This window comes from Rhipicephalus sanguineus, chromosome 5 (assembly GCF_013339695.2).
Source record: "Rhipicephalus sanguineus isolate Rsan-2018 chromosome 5, BIME_Rsan_1.4, whole genome shotgun sequence".
Classification (NCBI taxonomy): Eukaryota; Metazoa; Arthropoda; class Arachnida; order Ixodida; family Ixodidae; genus Rhipicephalus; species Rhipicephalus sanguineus.
In genome coordinates, this window is record NC_051180.1 from 67,123,619 (window position 1) to 67,144,081 (window position 20,463).

The 20,463-nt window shown below is 46.1% G+C and overlaps 1 protein-coding gene across 1 annotated transcript in view; it reads left to right on the plus strand.

The window, feature by feature from the left end:
- Positions 1-20,463, plus strand: part of LOC119393720 (signal recognition particle receptor subunit alpha) — a 64,794-nt gene that overhangs the window by 27,985 nt on the left and 16,346 nt on the right. The window contains exons 8-11 of the mRNA XM_037660842.2: positions 1,564-1,673; positions 11,836-12,095; positions 16,553-16,766; positions 19,111-19,196. Coding sequence (XP_037516770.1) covers positions 1,564-1,673; positions 11,836-12,095; positions 16,553-16,766; positions 19,111-19,196 — 670 coding nt within the window. The remainder of the gene's footprint in view (positions 1-1,563; positions 1,674-11,835; positions 12,096-16,552; positions 16,767-19,110; positions 19,197-20,463) is intronic.

The window sequence follows — 20,463 nt, forward strand, 5'->3', positions numbered from 1 at the left end:
GATAAAGGTGTTATGGCGAGTGAACTTATTCTTACTGTTGTCATGAATTGAAAGATGTGCTTTGAAAATGGAGGCTGTGCTGTCCAAACATTCCGAATACAGTAAGTAGTTCTAGTTTATAGGGACAATATGGCTGGCAATAAATGCATGATGCCTAGACATCGGCATTTCGGTTGAGCTACCGGAGGTGTGCTTCTCATCTCTATGTTGAACTTGTACTTGAACTTGAAGTGAACACTGACAGTCCTTGGCATGGAATTGTGGCTTCTGTTCTTTTCGTGTTAGCTTGTTGCATTTTAAACCCTCTTCTTAAAGGGCCCTTAAACCAGCCAGAGGTCGAAATTTAGTTGTCTTGCAGTTGCGCATAAGTCTACAATGAACATGTGGCTGTGAGAATTTTTTTAAATGCTGCTGTAACAGTGGAGTTAGATGCATTTGATGATCGAAATGCAGCCCTAGCTCATTTCGCTCTTTTCTTCGTCATGCTCTGTTCGTTGGCTCGTCTCTCCTCCTGGCCGAGTGTTCCTACTCGCTGTGCGTCGAGGATAAGCAGGGAGCGCGCATACCTGCAGGCAGACAAATAGGTTCTTTCTGCTGCTGATGTGACCAGATTCGACTGGAGACGTCACGATGAACGCTGGCGATACTGAAAGGCCCGAAGAGGAGCACAGGATTGTTTTTTTTTATATAGCGGCACACTCGCAACGCATAGTGCTGTTGCCTTTAGTACTGTAGATCATGACGGTGCTCAGAACTAGATGCACGCATTTACTGCACGCATATATCGGAGGTGGTTTAGGGGCCCTTTAAGGGAAGGAGGAATTAAAGGTGTCATGAAGCACCCCTTGGGCTTGTTGAAAAAAACACAATCTGCGGAAAGCTGACACGGCTATGAACTGCTCCGCAAAATATTACAGTCGTGCGCGCCGGGTAAAGGCCACAAGCAGAGCGCGAAGTTGCCGTTTTCTCAGGCGCCCTCTTTTCAAACAGAGGCCGGTTCTCACTCTCGTCGGTGGGCGGGGCGCCTGCACGTTGACGTCGCGGAGACATAGCATGCTTATTGGCCGATAGCCGGATGAGATGCGCTTCTTGCCACAGGGTGCCGCCACTTGCCCGCGCCGCACTCCTCAGTCTGCTAACTTCACACGGTAGCCGCACTCGCGCATGCGAATCACAGCGGGAGAGTGATCGCGTTTCATGACGCGCGCTTACGTAACTTCTTGCCCCCATGCTATCCCTCTCTGTCTAGCTTCCAGTGCGCTCGTCAGCACGAGAAAAGAGAGAAAGCGCTGAGAGCATGCTCCAGACCCCCGTAACTCCGCTGATTCTTGACGGATTCGAGAAATTTTTGCAGCAATTGATTTGGGAGGGCAGTAAACTCCGATACTAAGGTCATTGGATCATTACTTGGAAAATTGGTTCATGACCCCTTTAAGGTCTAGTATTTGATCGTTGCACTGACCTGGCTTTTCTGCAATTAAATATTTTGTTTTCATCAAGTTTGTTTGCATTGTGCCAGATAGAATAAAAATCTGTTTGTTTTGTGCTTATTTGTCTCTCCAGAGGCAAGTCTGGAGGCATGTTCGGTATGTTCCGTGGCTTGGTCGGATCCAAGAGTATCACAGCAGAAGACATGGCTCCTGTTCTGGACAAGCTCAGGGACCATCTTATCGGTGAGTCGACCATGCTGTAATGAGAGTTACCACTCCTCTGTTCACACAAAGCTGGAGCTTGTTTTGTTGTTGTTGTTGTAGCCACAAATGCGAAGTCTATTGTTTGAAACAGTGAACTACCTATGAAACATTTCTTTTTTACGTGCGCATCCGTGTGAAAAGGTGTGTATTATTTATTGCACTATGCTGCGTATGCATTGTATTACTACTCTGTAAATTTAAATGCAGCAGAATCATGATAAACAGAAATTGCTAAAAGAAAATGGCTGCTTAGACAAAACACAAAACTTGTTTGATTGGTTTCGTATTCATGTAATACAGTCGACGACCGATAATTCGGACTCCACGGGGAACGTAAATAAGTCCGAATTATTGAATATCCGAAAAACCGAATGCCTCAGAAAAAAAATACTTTCATTGACACTTCAGGGTCTCGGTGGCCGAAAAAAGTTGTCAATGCGTTGCTGCACGCACTTCCGCTTACGTGTAACCAAGTCCGCCTGTATCTCCACAAGTGTGATGTGATCACTGTACGGTGACGAGCTGGTTTTGTTCGTGAACGCATCTGTGCGGCGCTATTAGCGGTCACACAAAGAGACAGCATGAATGGCAGCGCGGCGCGTTTGGGTTTTCGCCAATTAAATGCGTGCACTACGCATGCAACTGCACTACCGAGCAGTTGACTGAAGATGCTTATCGTAAGGCTTGTCAGCAATCAAGCCGTACTAGCGCGTTTGCCACCTGCCGCCATCACGTCTCCCGTGCATTTCCACTGTTTATCCGTACAGACATCGCCGCACGGCGCTGTGATAGCGGCCCCTTTGAATTTCTGGTCTGCTTCATACCATAACACTTCGGCATTGCGACAAAGCTGACTTTCGGACTCTGCTACTGTTGCAAACAGGTCGACTCGCAAAAGCGCTGGTTCGAACCTACGAGATTATCGATGCGGCAGAGGTAGGGGCTTCAATTATTGCCTTTCGGACCTGCAATTTGGGCAGAAAGTCCGAAAAATCGGACGTCGAAGAGTTTTAGCGTCTGAAATTTCGGACATTTTTGTCCATTGACGTAGCCGCGAAAGCGTCCGAATTTTCGAGCATGTCTGGAATATCAGGCGTCCGAAAAATCGGCAGTTGTCGTCGTCAGCGTGGCCTTCGGCGCTGGCTGTGAGGGCACCGTTGGCGCCATTTAACTCAGATTTTTTGAGACAGCAGAGCGTAAAATAAAGCAAGTCTCAAAATAAAAATTAACGCGCGGGCAAAATGCTTTACCGCAGACACATTCGACAGAATGGCGGCGACGGGATACAGGAACCGGAATGTAGGATGTTCGCGATGTCGATACGATTTCCCACAGTTGACCAGTGCCTCCAAGGTCGGCATTTCCAATTACAAATCTCTGATGCATAAAGTAGCGATCGAAATAAAGCCTCATAAATCACCACTTAGCTTTCGTTTTGATCTCTGAGGCCATACTTCGTATGGTACGGGTGCGTGACAGTCTCGGACAGGGTCCGGATTATCGAATGTAGATCTGGCAGCTGTCCGAAATATCTGTCGGTTCTTACATGTTACTTCTATGGGATCATCGGCGGTGCCGCGCAACTGGCCGAATTACCAAGCATGTTCGAATTATCAGTGTCTGATTTATCGGTCGGCGACTGTACTAGTTAAGTTTATAATTTTTTGCGAATCTGTATGAACAGGACAGTGTGCTGGGCCAGAAGTGTAACTAAACACAGTGATGGAAGTGCTTCTCTAATTGCTCCAAACTGCTCCAAAAGAGAAATGCTGCTCCATGATGCTCCAAACTGTCATTTTTGTTAGTAACTGCTCCGGACCTGCTCCGAAATGGAACTGGTAAACTGAAAACAATTAACTTTAAGCACATGATCATCCAGCGAGCCTAAACGTAACAAAAAACAAGCTGTTTACTATCATTCTATATTTTGCGGACATTTTTCTTGGCAATGAAGAGAAGGCTGCAGAGCCAAACTATGTGTGTGCTACTGCTGAAGAAAAAAGGCCCACGATTGCGTCCTTGTTTTCTGGCGAGAATTAAACAAAGCAACATAGCTGTATTTTCTCTCTATGGGACACTGTTTGAAAAGAAGGCGCAGCATGCACCAAGGAGATGTAAAATTTATATTTGTTTTACTATACGCAGTGTCATTTCACGTTTTTGCACCTGCGAAAACATCGCAACTTTTACGTCCTCCTCACAGTCAAAATGGTGCCTTCTGTCTTCAGGTGAGCGCTCGTCACCCTCCAGCTCACAGGAACTTGTGACGAATTTCACTAACAAATGGCTGTCTAAGCAGACGAAGCAAATAGTATGCAATGTTATTATTCGACCATGGCCACTCGAATAATCCAACAGCCGTCACAAGAGATACGGAAGGTTCACAAACTGAAACTAAATTCGAAACGCGCGCCAAACCGACTACTTTGCGAAGCAGTAATGTGCAGTAGCTTCGGCCCCGTAGCCTTTTCTTTAAAGTTATCCTCTCCTGTTCACGTTGTGTTTCTTGCCGATAAGGTGCTTGCTCTTGCAGGAATAACATAAGCCGATCTAGCTTTTCCTTACATGCTTTTCCTGTTGGGTTGCTTTGGGCGCTGTCTTCTGTAGCTGGGCTGTTTGCCATAGCTTCTTTTGACTTGAACTGCGCTGATAATTCTGGGGAAATTGCTCTTTTCAACACCTGCAACAACATTGGTGCGTATCTCTCGGGCTCCACTTTCAGTGATTTGAGTGCCAATATGTTTGAGTTTTACTCTCTGCACTAGCCTATTAGGTAGGGGTGTGCGAATATTCGAATTTCGAATTCGAATCGAATAGTTCCTAATTGAATAATTCGATACGATTTTCGAATAGCTAGTATTCGAAGTTTCGAATAATTCGACAGGACGAATATTTAAAACGCGACAAAGGCCAATGGCGCAACTTGGTTGGGATGGGGTGGCTAAAATTAACGCTAATGTCGCCTTTCATGAAACGTTCAGTGACATCCTGGTTCAAAATCAAGCGCATGTTGATCTTAAAGGAGATTATGCCATTTCCGCACGTAGAAGAACACATGAGAAAACTGTCAAGTCCTTCACAACATCGCTCCCGAAACGAAGGCACGGACTTCTCGCGTAGTTCGGTCGCATATGCTGCACGTGCCGTAAGACGACCTGACCGGCCTGCAAAACCCTCGGTGATTGGCTTTGGATATAAAAATTTGTTCACGCTGGGCAGTTGCCACTGCCGCACCGCGCCACTAGTTCAGAAACTCCCATCGTTCTGGCGCGCAGTTAAAACGCTGCTGTGAACAGACGCTCAAAGACTTGGGCCCGGAGCACCCATGGCGATTAAGGGGAGACGCGGGTCTTTTTTTTTATTTCTTTTATTAGCTGGGTGAACTGAACGAAATTTAACAAACTTATCCCATTTTTTCTGCAGATTCCAAATCTCTAATTAGATTTTTGGTAGCTGCATTAGTACAAAAGATGTGCAATCTCTAAAAGCATATTTCTTACGGGAATTTTTGGCAACTTTGCTTTGTCAAACACAGAAACAAAGTATTTGGCAAGGCTGCCAGAGAGCTGGTTTAGCCGGTGATGCTAATCCGATTGTCTTCAACAAACTTTGAATGCAAAATAAATAGACGTAAATGTGAGTGAAATTTTTTTGCTGCATACTATTTCTTATAATAGAGAATTATTATTTGGTGAACAACATTATAAGAAAATAAATAGCATCACCGGCTAGACCAGCTTCCTGGCAATCTTGCCACATACTTTGTTTTTGTGTTTTACAAAGCAAAGTTGCCAAAACTCCCCGTAAGAAATATGCTTAAATATGTGTTAGAAATTGCATATCTTTTGTTCTAATGCAGCTACTAAAAATCTACTTATAGATTTTGAATCTGCAGAAAAAGCTGAATAAGTGTATTAAATTTCATGCCATTCACCCAACTTTTAAAAAACCATTTTTTAAGACCCACGTCTCCCCTTAAAGGGGCCCTGCAACACTTTTCGAGCATGCTCAAAAAGCGCTGCCGATCGGTAGTCGAGGCTCCCGAGAACACGCGAGCCAAATATTATAGCGATGCGCACGGCCCGGAATTTACAATAAATTCTCAAAGTCAGCTGAAAATCGCTCCCTCTTCTTTCGACAAATGATGTATTAGTCCGCAAAATATGACGCGATTGTCGGCAGTTCCACCATTGGCTGATGTTATAATCACGATAACACCCTCATTATTACTTTCGTTGTTAATTTTGAGTTCAATAAGTAGATAATATGTATGTTTATATTCTGTTATCGCGTTAAAAACACCGAACAAACATTAATATTAGCACTTCCGGTCTCACCGACAGCTCGTCTGCTCGTAGTTGCATGGTTCCGTTTTCTTCGCCATGCGCAGTGCGGAAAACGTGAATATTTCTGTGCTTTTGACCGTCGCCGGTTGCCGTTGAGAGTGGCAGCCGTTAGAGTGTTGCCTCGTCAGCTGGGAACTGCATCGTCGGCACGTTCTCACGACCGACCGAGGCAGCCGTGCAGCATGTCTCCGATAACAATGCTGGCGTCCGGTAATGGCGGCGCTTCGGGGTCGTCTGCCAGTGCCGTCTTACGAGGCGGTGTATCGGAGTATGGGCCGAAACCGATCTCAGCTGTCATTCGTTCCAAACGAGCGCGCAGGTTTGCTTCCATGGTTGGCAAAGCGATGAAAACACTACGGCGTTCGAGGTGCACACCCAACATTACCAAACCGACGCGCAGTTTTCAAGCACGCGCGATACACAGTACGATCGACTCCGCTCGACGAGAACGACGCAAGCCGACCGGAAGTGGCGGCACAGACCACGTGGTTGCGCCCAGACGTCAGAGAGAAAAAAAATGAAGAAAAAATTTCCGCCGGCGCTCTTGGGCGGAGCCTCGCTCGTCTGCGCTCCCTCCCTCGACTCGCTGCCTAGCTCTCCGCGCGCTCGCGGCGTTGAGTTGAGGGAGAAAGCTGCGGAACGTGATCTCTATAATTTGGTAACACCACTTAGACTTGACGGATTCGAAAATTTTTTGCGGCATATGACTCGTGAAGAGTCATACGTCAATATTGAGACTATTCCAATATAACTAAGAAAGGTGTTGCAGGGCCCCTTTAAGCGCAACATTACCGTTGTCAGATGAGCCGTATTGCGCGACCATAGGGAAAGAAAACAAGCTACCGTACCCCCCTCTGTTGGGAGGTTTGGAGTGGCACTGCTGACTGGAATGGCGGCTCTTCTATCAACATACTTGCGCGCCCATAAACACTGAAACAAAAGCCACTTTCAAACAAGTGCGTAATAAAACTGTCGGCACGCCGTAGCGTCCCTGATTTTTCCTGTGTCTTGCCGTAAGTGGCGGCAGTGTCTTGAGCACACCTTACTCTCTCTAAACTTCATAGCTCGCTCATGTGCAGCTCCACTTATTGTTTGTGATTTTCAAACGTTGTTTGCAGCATTTTTATCGCTTTGTCATAATTTTTCTCTCTAGAGTACTGCAGCCCTTCTATAGCAGCAGCCACCTTTCTGGTTAGCGATGCTAACAAATAACTTAACTTCTGTCCCTTGCTCATGTTACATCTCAGGTAAACTGCCGACACGTACCGAGCCCAGAAGCGATTCCACTCCAATGCTCTTCCGCCGAACTTTGTCATTTCTAGCGTAGGGAGTTAACTAGCTTCGTTGTGTCCTGTCCTGTACTGGTTGATGCCTCCTGCCTTGTTTTGTTATTCAGAAACGATTGCACAAGCTCTCGAAGTCTGAGTTCTATTGTAGGCAAGATTGCTGTTATTTTTATGCCATACTCTATTACTCTTTCGAATTCAGCTTCGGTACTATCTTCAAAAACTTCTCCATTTGTTCGTTGGTGGTCTTGAGGCTTTCACTTATTCCTTTAATCTGTGCCTGTGTTGTAACTGCTCCCTGTTAGCTCTTTCATTAATCTGTTCTTCGGCTGCATTGATTAGCTGCGTAATCTGGGAGCAAAGCACTTTCCTTTTCTTCATTATCATTTCCTTGCTCATTTTCAGGCGGGTAACAATGAGGCTTTACTTGTCATTCGGCTGTTCTGATGCTTATGCTGTCCGCCTTGGTCTCGTCGCTCAATCCAAGTCGATCTCCTGCTCCTCCGCCATTTTCTTCTCTGCTGCTCCATGGCAGGTCAACCTTTCTTGTGGTCAGGGAGGTAGTATTCTGGTCACGGCACCATTGATAAGACGAATAAGACCATGACTGCTTCGAACCAAAACGGTTTTATTAAAGAAGTGAAGCGGCACGCGCCCGCGCCAAGGAGAAGTATTCTTGCTCATCTTCAAGTGCTTTTAGGATTATATTTTACATTATGAGTCAGTGGCTAACTGACTTCCTGTTTTTCGTAACTTCCTTCTGCAACGCGATGCTTTTATGCTGTGCAATTTATTTATTCTCTGCAGTAAAATAATTGACTTTATAAAAAAGGCTTACACTAGTGGCGTAAGGCTAAAGACACAAGGACACAAGACACATGACTGCTTCAAACCAAAACGGTTTTATTAAAGAAGTGAAGCGGCACGTGCCCATGCCAAGGAGAAGTCTTCTTGCTCATCTTCGAGTGCTTTGAGGATTATATTTTACATTATGAGTCAGTGGCTAACTGACTTCCTGTTTTTCGTAACTTCCTTCTGTAGTGCAATGCCGTCATGCTGTGCAATTTATTTATTCTCTGCAGTAAAGTAATTGACTTTATAAAAAAGGCTTACACTAGTGGTGAAAGGCTAAAGACACAAGGGTACCAATATTGCCTTGTTGGTTCATCGTAAACTGGCTAGTAGCATAGCGCGCGAAGACACACGGACAAAGAACAAGTACGAGACGAACACAAGCGCTTGTGTTAGTCTCGTACTTCTTCTTTGTCCATGCGTCTTCCCGCGCTATGCTACTAGCCAGTTTACTAAAGACACAGCGGAGTTGATTGGCACCTAGGTGGTCCTGACGTTTCGAGGTTACGCCAAGGTTTTGAATCATCACGTTGAGTAAGGCCAACTAAATTCACCTTCCCGACCCGTCAAAGGCAGCCTGGCAAACTCAGCTAATCGTCTCGTCACGATTGGCGGAGCAGGGTGCCTACTTGGGCTGGTTGGTTCTGCATTCTAAAAGAAAAATGCTTTCTTAGTGCGCAAAACATTTAAGAAAAGAAGTCAGATAGGACAGAGTGCGCTCTGTCCTATCCGACTTCTTTTCTTAAATGTGTTGCGCACTAAGAAAGTATTTTTCTTTTAGAAAGGAGCAGAGTGGTTGCGTGCAGTGTTGAGACAGGTGGGTGAAGCCAAGCACAGGTGCGCCGCTGTGGCGTCATGGCGCAGCGCAGTTGTGTGCAGCTTGCAGGTGCTCGGCGGAGCCATGTGGGGGCTCGCGAAGCAGAAGCAAGAGCAAAGCTATGCCACCGGTTGCTAGGCAGTGCACGGTCGCGTTATTGCTGCACACAGTTTTCTGTTCACAAAACATGGACCAACGCTCGGCACAAACAGCTTGGCTGTTAAAAGCACTTGGTGTGCACTTCAGCTTTGTCTATCAGTAAATGGAACTCCTGACAAACTGAAACCATTTCACTGGTTCATTGAGGTATACATTTAAAGAGTCTACTTTATTTAACAACTTTGGAATGTTTTCGGATTCAACATAATTGCATAAGAAAAACTGTGGCTAGCTGAAGCAGATTAAAATAGCTGAAACACTCAATAGATCAATCTTTGGGTGGCATAAAATACCACAGGAGGTTGGCTTTCAAATGCCTAACTTCCAAGAATGGCTTTTTTTGTAAGGGTGTGCGAATAGTTAAATTTAGAACTGAATCTAATATGAATCGAATAGCAGTAACACCGAATCGAATACGAATGCTACTCAATAGTTTTCGAATAGTAAGACGACCAATTTCAAAGTAGCCCATAGAATTGTACTGTAACCATTTTGAAAGAGCCCAGGAATTCCACAACACTTTATTTAAAACAAATATTCACATGCTTTAACTACGAAACATTATGATTGCTTTTAACCGATAAAAAAATACCTCATATGTCTAGCAACTACAGCCTTAGAAATATTTCATAATTCGAGGTTGAAATACGGCAGTGACCACACTATTCAAGGTGGCACTTTGTCAACAGCTTTTAAATAAATCTTATATATAAATATTAAAGAATATTTGTGAGTCACATCATCATGAGTGTCATGATGAAGATAGTGAATTGATGACTCTGTCGCTCCACTGACACTGGAGTTTTAAGAAAAAAACACCTTCATCTTGTGATAAATACAGCGTTGATAGTCCCTTTAAACCTTGGGCTGCATGCATTTTGGCGATTCGATGATTAAAACAAAAAACGTTACCCCTCTCTGTTCAAATGTTTCGTTGATTTGAGGTTTTTTAATCGGTGCTTGTTATTCGAAGAATACCGTATTTACTCGCATAATGAACCCACCCCCAACTTTGGTCCTCAAAAGAAAATATATTTTTCAATGTGTGTATCTGTTCATTTTATTTCGGTGTGATTGCCAGTGCCGCTGACGATCGAAACAACATTAAATCACGCCATTTTACTATCTCAAAACAACGACACAATAAGAGTCGCAACATTGTTTAACAACCATGCTAAACAGTTGCCAGCAGCGCGAGCGCGAACGACGAGAGACGAAATTTAAAAGTCGTGCCTTTCTTGCGGCGGAGCGCCATCTGTCGAATGCAGAAGAAACCTCCTTGCTTAAAGCATGGCCTCCGAGATTGCGTGCTGCCAGGTTTCTCGAGAGGCTCGAGAGAAACCTGTCGGCACACAATCTCGGAGGCCATGCTTATAGCGCTGTCACTGCTTCTATGTTGTCTAGTTTCTCGATCGTGGTAAACTTCGTTGGACACTTGCTGCGTGGGGTGCGATGGTTCGGTACGCTAGCTACACGGCCGGTGTTAAACTCAAGGTGGTCGAACATGCGCTGGAGCATGGAGATCGTGTGGCTGGACGACACTTCAGCATCGATCCGGTGCGCGTACGTAACTGGACAAAGCAAGAGGAAGAGCTTTGGACTACAAAAAAGGATCGTCGCGCATTTCGCGATCCAAATCAAGGAAAGTTTCCTCTTGTCTAGAGACAAGTTCTCGAATATGTTAAGAGGCTCCGTAGTGAGGGATGTGCAGTGTCCCACAAAATGACTTAAACCCACGCGCGGGCCACGGTCAGAAATCAAGGCATTCCTGCCACTGACTTCAAGGCCAACAGTGGTTGGGCAGCAAACTTTTTAACACCGTCATGTGAAATTTCAGCTCTTATAACTCCCGCAGTTTTTTTTCTCCCGCGTAATGAACCCTCCCTCCAAACTGGTGCCGACTTTTCTGAAAAAAAGGTGGGTTCATTACGCAAGTAAGTACAGTATTCGAAAAATATTCGGCATTTCTAATATGCGCTATTCGATTCGAGTAACGAACTGAATAGAACGCTATTCGATTCATTATTCGAGATTTTCAAATATTTGCACACCCCTGCGTTTTTGCTCAGATAGGCCCACGCCGAGTGACCGATGGGGCGAGCATCATTTCCTCATTGGGGCCAACCAATCACACTATGATTCGCTGAGCATATTATATGGCATTAGACGTGGCGATTGAACTGTGGGTGGTTTCTTCGTAGGGGTGCCTTGTTTTGGTCTGCTTTCTGCCTTTGTTCGTGCTTATATTTGGGTGCACATCATATAAGTTTATGTAGTCAAAATTAGCACATTGTTGTCCACTATGTCTCTTACACAGCATACGTTACTTTGGCATGTTCTGGGTATTTAGTGCAGCTCAGAGTAAAAGGAAATAAACGTAGGGGTGGAAGGGAAGACAAAGACGACATCGTGAGCGCTGATGATAGCGCTCACGCTGTCATCTTTGTCCTCCCTTCTACCTTTAACGTTATTTCCTTTTACTTTGTTTGAGTTCCGCTAAACACTCAGAACATCATGGGTTACCAACTTACCCAAACTGCTACTATTGTTACTTTGTCACATTAAACACCTGCAGTTCCATTTGTGTTTCAAGCCATGGATATTTTGCACACATCAGGGAAAATTGCCAAAATGTTGTGGCAGTAGTGGTGAATGTGCCTTTGTCTGTGGTTCCTTCGCAGCCAAGAATGTGGCGGCTGATGTGTCTCAGAAGCTGTGCGATTCGGTGGGAGCCCGCCTAGAAGGGCGTGTGCTAGGCAGCTTCACGGGTGTCGCATCCACGGTGCGGGCCACCCTGGTCGACGCACTGGTGCAGTTGCTCTCGCCCAAGCGCCGTGTCAACCTGCTGCGAGACGTCCTGGAAGCCCAGCGTGCTTCGCGCCCCTTCGTCATCACCTTCTGCGGTGTGAACGGAGTTGGAAAGTCCACCAACTTGGCCAAGGCAAGCGTTACCCTGATTTTTAATAGTGGAGCTATTCTAGGGCTGGGGCTAATGAGAAATGAGTGTCCTCTCCACATCGCATGTCAAGCTCTGATTCCCAGATACACCCATAGAACTACCTCAGAGGCAGACGAAGCAATAGCCGCACAGTAAAACGGGGAATGGTGGCTAGATCGTGAATAGGGCCTAAAGTCACCGTAGCAGGTTAGGGTGTGGCAGGGGCTGCCACGCGTCCTTTCCCTTGCATCTCTACTCTACACATAATGTAATCACAGGCACCCACACAAAATCACAAAACATCACTGAAAATCCCAAGGGATGAACAGGAGAACCACAGCTTCACTGTTTCTGCATATTTCACGCTGGTGGAGCTGGGGTAAGTTTTTTTCTTATTCAGATGTGTCATGCGAGGTCAGCAAACACTCTTGGTTGCAAATTGCACGGTGCATGTTTGTAGAAACATACAAAAAGGGGCATTTATTATAGTGATGGCTGGTACATGGGCACTTGAAGCATGTTTGCATTACTGCTACCACCATACTGACAGAGTGTCAACTGTGCAAGTATACAGCTCATTCGTAAGGGTTACAGTACCCCAGAGGTCCAGGAGTTGTCCAGTGCATTTGCCTACGTAAATGTCAAAGCCCCAGAGATGCACACTCATGTTCCACTCTCTCGGCTTTGTATGGCTTGAGCGTTGCGCTCAAGGTTGCTGCTGAGCAGTTTTGTGCATAATGCTGCGTGGATTGTACAGGTCACCACTGAATGTATAGTACACTTCAAGCCTTAAAACGCTGACATTCCTTTCGCTCTGTCGTCTAACACACAATCTAGATTCACCACTTGCAATATCACTTGTGGCACTCCTTATGATGCAAGTTTTGAGAGACTCCTGTACTCTATTTCATAATTAGCAGACCACGAAGTGGTCTGCTAATTATGAAAAAGACCTTTATTCCATATTATGTCTGAGTGCAAACGTGTGAGCATTTGTTGGGTGGAGAGTGCGCCATAGCAGAGGGGGAAGCCACAGTGGTGTTAAAGTGGTACAGTGTCTGCCTGAAATACTGGGGACACTGGATTCTGTTCCCAGTGCCATAGGGCACCCACTGGATTTTGTAATGGGGAGCGAGGTATCCTGAAGTGGCACTTGGTGCTGTATGGGTACTCGCGCTTCGAGAAGACGGCCTCGCCTTTCTTGTTTCACTCTCTCTTCCTCCTCCCCTAACAATTGTTCAGGGTTGCATAAATTGACATCTTTCATAACCTCAAACAACTATCGGAGGTGTGGGCATGTTCATGGTAGGCTGCAGAAGGGAGAGGAGGCACGTTTGCGCACATCTGTGCTGCTATCTGCTAGTGAGTAAAAACTGGAACCACTTCCACTGAAACATGGTACTTCCTTCTGTGTAAGATGATCATGCCCACCTATTCACCTACTCAGCTCACGCACTTGCTGTACCATATGCATGTGCTTGCCACACACTGGAGTGTTTTTCGGACCCGCTTGTTCCTGACCGAGCATGGGTGCAGCAGCTATCTTATTATTGAGACAGTGCTGCGACAGCGAGCTTCCTGCAAGTGTCGTGCACTTCACGTCCCTGCAATGCACTAGAGGTCTTGTACAAGAAGGCAGCAACAAACGGTGTGGCGCTGTTGGGTTGCCTATAAAAGCATGCAGTACTTAGAACAGCGATACGTGCATTTGCCACGGTAGCGTCAGTGCAATGACGCCAGTGCCACACCTTTGTCTAGCCCAATTGTGCACAAATGCGGCAAGTACTTTGTCAGCCAACGCTGTAATGGCTAGGCGCCTAAGTTTCCACAAAGTGACGCACAGTTGAAAGCGGCCACAAATGAGGACATCTTCAGAAAACGGCGGTGTGCTTACGTTGTCGCCTATTGAAAGTATGCAGTACGCTCACAACAGTGCTTCGCCACACGTACTGCTGAGCAGACAGCTGTAGGTACTTACCATTTTAGAGTTGTCTGCGATAAGTCGTAGTGGCACATTTGTCACTGGCCACCGTCTTGATTGTATTCCGATGCTTATCCATAAAGGCATCGCCACGATTGCACTGAAGCTGTAATGATTGGTCGACCGGTCTCTGCAGTTATCGAAAAGGTGAAAAACCCTTTTGTGGCACATTGCAGTTTGAGCCACCCAGAGTGTAGGGGTGCAGCTAGCCTTTGAGCAAGAAAAGTGGTCACGGTATGCACTAACTGGTAGGCATAGGACGAGCCACTGCAGCCAGAGCAATCAATGAATACATTAGGCCTTATGAGACTCGGTGGGGGATTTGTTGCAGCTATGTTTTAACCATTGGTACATTTAAAGTGGGTAAGCAACGTGGAGAGTTGGCCAAGTTGGTACGAGTTCATTCTGGTCGAACTGCGCAGTGGGACGCAACGAAGAAAGGTAAGACAAACGAGCGCAGACTAACAACTGAGTTTATTGAACGATGAAACCAGCCTTTTTAACAGCCTCAGCCCTTATGACATGTCCCCCTAGGGGCTAACACAGGAACCGCTAAAAGCCATGAAAATAAGCATGTTAAGGAGTTAGTACCAACAGCTGAAAAGCTATCATAAAGACACGTGACAGGCTGTAAAACCATGACAACCAACACGAAAAAACGCAGTGTATGAGAACGATTCTGCGCACGTGGAAACAACCACGTAGACTGATGTGATTACGTGCATGTGAAGCAGAGATATGCATACTCTTTGTCAGTAAGAATAATCGACGGGTGGCTGATGCATCCCTCCCCTTTCCTCCTGATATGGAACGCCTCGATAATTCTGTGGTCTGTTAACTTCCTTTCTTTCGACAGAACTGTCACGTCTTCGAAAACTGCCTCACATCCGCACTGCTGGCAGTGCGCTGGTAAACGCAAAGCTGGGGCGTTAGACAGTGATCTCTCGTGCTCCCTTAGTCGCATGTTAATGCATCTTGCGCTCTCCCCTATATACGATTTCCCACACATTCAATAAACATTCAATAAACTCAGTTGTTAGTCTGCGCTTGTTTGTCTTGCCTTTCTTTGTCTCGTCCCACTGCGCAGTTCGACCAGAATGAATTTAAAGTGGGTGCGTATTGCGAGGTTTTACTGTAATTTGCCACGCTTGAATACAGATAGATTGAAGTACAGTAAATGCACGCATCATAGTTCTGCTACACGAGTGGTATATCACTGAGCTTTGTTCCATGTGATCTTAAAAATGGTGCCATAGAACAAGGTCAGCACAATATTACACGAAATTCACAACACAGGCAGCACTTTTCTTTCTTGTCATACACATGTAGACCACCTGGTCTAAACAAATAGTACATTCCATTGGCCACATTTCAGTAGCATGTGGTTTATTTTCCGTTTTGTCATAATCAAATGCTCGAAACGAATGTGACGCTCGCGTTTATTCATAGCGCAATGATCATTCTTGTGCTTGGAAGCACCTTCAAGCTGCGACTGCAACCTGATCCAATGGAAGTTCAGTCATGCAAATTTCCATTTGCTCTGAAAACAGCTGAACATTTAGCTGGAAAGGATTTGTTTAACTTTAGTCTTTAGTAAAATGTACCAAGGGATCCTTTCATAGTGAGCCTAGAGTTTCATGTAAAAACTAGTACACCATGAAACGTGGACAATACAGAAAGGAGCGGAAACGACAGCAGAGGTTTCAGAAGGCTCACGAAGTAAAATTTTCTCAGTACTAGTACTAATTCATGGCGAGTGTTCTTCACTAGTCTGCACATATGTCTGTCATCTCTGTGTGTTCTTTTCGTACATGTTTAATCGTGCAGTTTTCGCATCAAGCTGATATGTACGAATTGGCCCAATACCAATACAGTGTTTCATTAGCCCAGCAGTGTCTTCTCAGATATAAAAGGAAAAAAAAATTAGGAGCCATTTCCTTATCAGAAAAATGGGGGCAAGCGAAGTATGGCCTTTGCATGCCTCACCTGCTAGTTTTCTTTATTTCTTTCCTTCTATTGCATTGTGCTGTGCTTCCTCCTAACTTTTTTCTTCCTCTATGCTGGGAATTGCACGTTCACCCACGCGCTTACAGTGCAACACTTCTGTTGCTACAAGCAACAATGAGGGCCATGTGTTAAACAACCAAATGTGGCCACGGGAAGTGACAAGTGACCTCAATAAAAGATAAGATTGTCATGTAAGAAACGGCTGATCACTGATGAGTCGACGATCGAGGCAGCATCAATTATTGGAAAACGGCGCATACAAATACGCATGTGACAGGCACACCTTCGAGGGTGGCATTTGTGTACACCCACATTTCTGTACACTTGGCCGGGCCAGGTTTTTCGTTAACTTTGTCGCTGCTGCCGCCGAGACCTATATCTTATAAAAGTTTTGCTTAAATATTTCAGATCTGCTTCTGGCTCATTGAAAACAAAATCTGTAACTCATAAAAGCTTTGCTTAAAAATTGCAGATCTGCTTCTGGCTCATTGAAAACAACTGCCGGGTTCTGATCGCTGCCTGCGACACGTTCCGAGCTGGCGCCGTGGAACAACTGCGCACCCACATGCGTCACCTGAATGCCCTGCACCCACCCGAAAAGCATGGTGGCAAGCAGATGGTGCAACTGTACGAGAAGGGTTACGGAAAGGATGCTGCAGGCATTGCCATGGAGGCAATCAACTATGGTATGTTGTGAGCTTGCCTCATTTTGTGTGTTGGCTCGAGTTTGATGTTCTCGCGATACAATCCTGAGGCGTGGTCAGTCGTTATGGAACTGAGAGGTACAGTATAACCTCATTACAACAGACCTTCATAGGGAAGAGGATTTTGGTCTGTTATAAAGGGAGCATGTAAAATCCAAGTACTGTTACAACAGACTTTTATGTAAAGGCTGAATGGGTCTGTTATAACCGGAGAGAATTAGAAGTCACAAACATGATCTTATTTTTAACAGGGGACCAAAAAAATGCAATTTTTGGAAAATCGCATTTTCAGTTTCCGTAGCCCATTTTCTATCTGATTCCAAGATATCTTCACTGAATACTACGTAGAAGTGCTATAAATCTTTTTTTTTTGCATCTGCCGATTTGATGAAAATTGCAGAAACAGCAAAAAAAAAAGCATTTTTCAAAGTTATAGCTTGGCAACAGCGCAACCGGGCGCCACCATTTCGGGCTCGTCGTAAAGAGCATTTCTCCGGGTTCAAGTTCTCTGTTTCAGCTAGCTCCTCCATTCAGTAACAAGCGTCGTACAAAAGCACTTTTGAAGTTCAAGGCCTCCGATTGGCTGCTTCTGCCATGATGCTCGCTTCGGGATCGTCATCTGCTGCTTGTACATCACGAGGTCGTGGCTGTCGAAAATTGCGCCACTTAGTGACGCGTTCGCGCTCATTCTGTGTTCACGGGTCGACGATAATTTAGAATGCTTTAGTTTGGCAGCTGCAAGCGGAAGCTCAATCATCAGATTACGATAGCGCGCCGCACTCGGTCGCGAAAATCGCGGACATGCGTAGAACATCGCAGACGTGCGACTGTAATAGCGTTGACTCGTTGGACCCGCTGTTAGAGGTTCTTCTTATCAGCATTTCGGAGCTAGATCACCGCGGGACAGCACTTTGTACTCGCAGTCAAGCGTGACGTAATTTGAAACATCGGGCACCGCGCCCACGCACATCGCAACCGAGCTTTCTACTCGATGTCGTGGCTAAGCCTAACTGCGCTCACGGTGCCGATGTACGAGACAAATCCGAACTTTGCGGGCAAGAACATCACGCTAGCGGTAGCGGACATGCGAAAGCGAAGAAGCCGCAATATCCTTCGTCGCAAGCAACGAATCGCATCGCCCGTTGGCTCCTCAGAACCACAGATGGGCATCTGGCACATCGGCAGCGGACCTCCCCGTCCAAGCTCGCCGCGCAGCGACCGCTCGGAGAAGTGGTGGCAGCGGCTAGCAATTTCGCGCGTCAGCGTCCCAAAACGCAACACCAAGCACGCTGTGCGCCAATTTTTGTCGCTACAGCTAGGCATAGTTGATCATTGACAGACCGGATGTCAGCGGCCTTCGTTCTTAAATCGGTACGTCGATACCCACGGCGCGCTGTTCCCGTCCCGAAAGTGTGCTAAGTGATGTTTGAAGTCGGAACTTATTGAATTTGGTATGTCCGTGGTAGAAAAGTCCGCTCTAAAGGAGTCCTGACCACTTTGCTGGCCTGACATTTTAGTCAATTATATCCTAATGTCCGCTGTACCAGAATCCGTTGTAAACGAAGCTCAATCAATGGAACAAATACGGAGGTCGGCATAACGCCGCAAATTGGTATGTAATATCCGAATGTCTGTCGTAAACGGATCCGTTATAGCGAGGTTATACTGTAACACGGTTTCAGGGCTTGTTGCATCAAGCACGGCTGGTGTCAGGCTTGGCCCAAACAGTGGAAATATCTACAACGGCTTATATTAAGATGCTGATTTGTATGCTTTCTCTTTAATGCCCGTGGAGCTTTGCAATTTATATCCTCTGTACAGCAGACTCTCGCTAAATGGAACCTGAAGGGACCATGCAAATATGTTCCATTTAACAGGAGTTTCGGTTACTGAGAGAGTGATCAGGGGTGCAGAATTCAAATATGAAACCAATCTTTTTAGAAGTACTTTTTCCATTTAAGCAGCAGTTCCGTTTAAGGAGATTTCTGTTTACTGAGAGTCTACTGTATATCATAGAGCTGCATAATGACATCTGATCTCCGCACTGTCCGGACAGTGTTTGCAATGATGGATGATGCCTTTGCCAGAATACGGTACTGACTGTCATCGCCTTTCTGAGACACACCACACCTAGCAATTTGGTGCTGCCAGCTCCATGTGGTTTGTTTTATATTATGTGTTACCAAATGCATCAACTTTAGCTGCTGCCATTGAGCATGTGAATATTCTTGAGCATCAATAAGCTTCTAGAATGCCTAGATTGGTATAAAGTGATGTGTAGTAGCCGAGTAATGTCGCTATATAAATGTTCATTTTTTTATTTCAGCTCGAGAAACAAAAGTCGACGTTGTCCTTATTGACACAGCTGGAAGAATGCAGGATAACGAACCTCTGATGCGTGCACTGGCAAAAGTGAGTTAAATTTGAACCCAATGTTAAGAAAATTCTACTTCCATTCTCCCGTTTGGTATGTGTCCCCGAGTTTATATACAGTAGACTCTCGTTAAGGGGGGACGCGCCTTTCGTATTGCGAAAAATTGCAAAAAAATCGATTTTCTGAAAATCAAATTTTCAGTTTCTGGAACCCTTTTTCTATCTGATTCCAAAATATCTAAACTGAAAACCACCCAGAAGTGCTTCGAAAAATTTGTTTTGCCCTCCGAGGTGGCGAAAATTATTGTGGAAATTGCAAAAAAACAGCGATTTTCAAAAAATTGTAGCTCCGCGATGACGCGACCGCGAACCAACTTTTTGGGCTTGTCGGAAAGGGCATTTCTCCGTGTTCAAATTCCCCGCTTCAGCGGGCTCCTCCATTCAGAAAGAAGCGCACAAAAAGCCAACACTTGAGAGTCGTTCCGAGGCCTCCGATTGGCCGCGTCCGCCATGTTGCCCCAGCTCGCCTCGCCATTGGTCCGATGCTCGCTCCGGGAGATCGTCGTCTGCGCGTCGCGAGTTCACAGCTGTCGAGAATCGCGCCACTTCGTGACACGTTCGCAATAGTTCTGTGTTCACGGCTCGACGATCACTTAAGATATAATTACGCTTTAGTTTGGAGCTGCAAGAGGAAGTTCGATCTGATTACGATGGTGCGCCGCGCTCCTAGCGAACATCGCAAACGCGCGTCTCGGACCGACTCTAGCGTTGACTTCAGCGTCGGATTCGCAGTTAGATGATCTGTTTATCAGCACTTCTGACATCGTGACGAAGGCGATCGCGGGACGACTCTTTATGCTCACGACCAGGCCTTACGCACTTCGAAGCAACGGGCACCACGGCCTGCACACCTACTGCTCGGAGTCGTCACTAGGCCTAACTCCGCTCACGGCGCCGTTTGGCGAGACGAACCTCGAACTTTGTGGGCAACAACAACGCGCTAGCATGCTCGCGGCTATGTGCTTCTTCGCAAGCGAAAACGTACATCGCTCGCCGGCACTTCGGAACCGCGGATGGGCATTTTACGCATCGGCAGTGAACTCGACAGCCAAGCTCGATCATCAGACCCCACGGCCACAGACTGCTCGGAGCAGCGGTAGCAATTTCGCGCGTCGGCACCCGAAAATGCGATACAAAGTATACTGCGCGCAGATTTTTCGTCATCGTAGCTTTGCATTCGCGCATCGTCACCGAACGCCGTCACCAAGCACATCACGCGCCGGCTCCACGGACCCCGCGGCCGAGC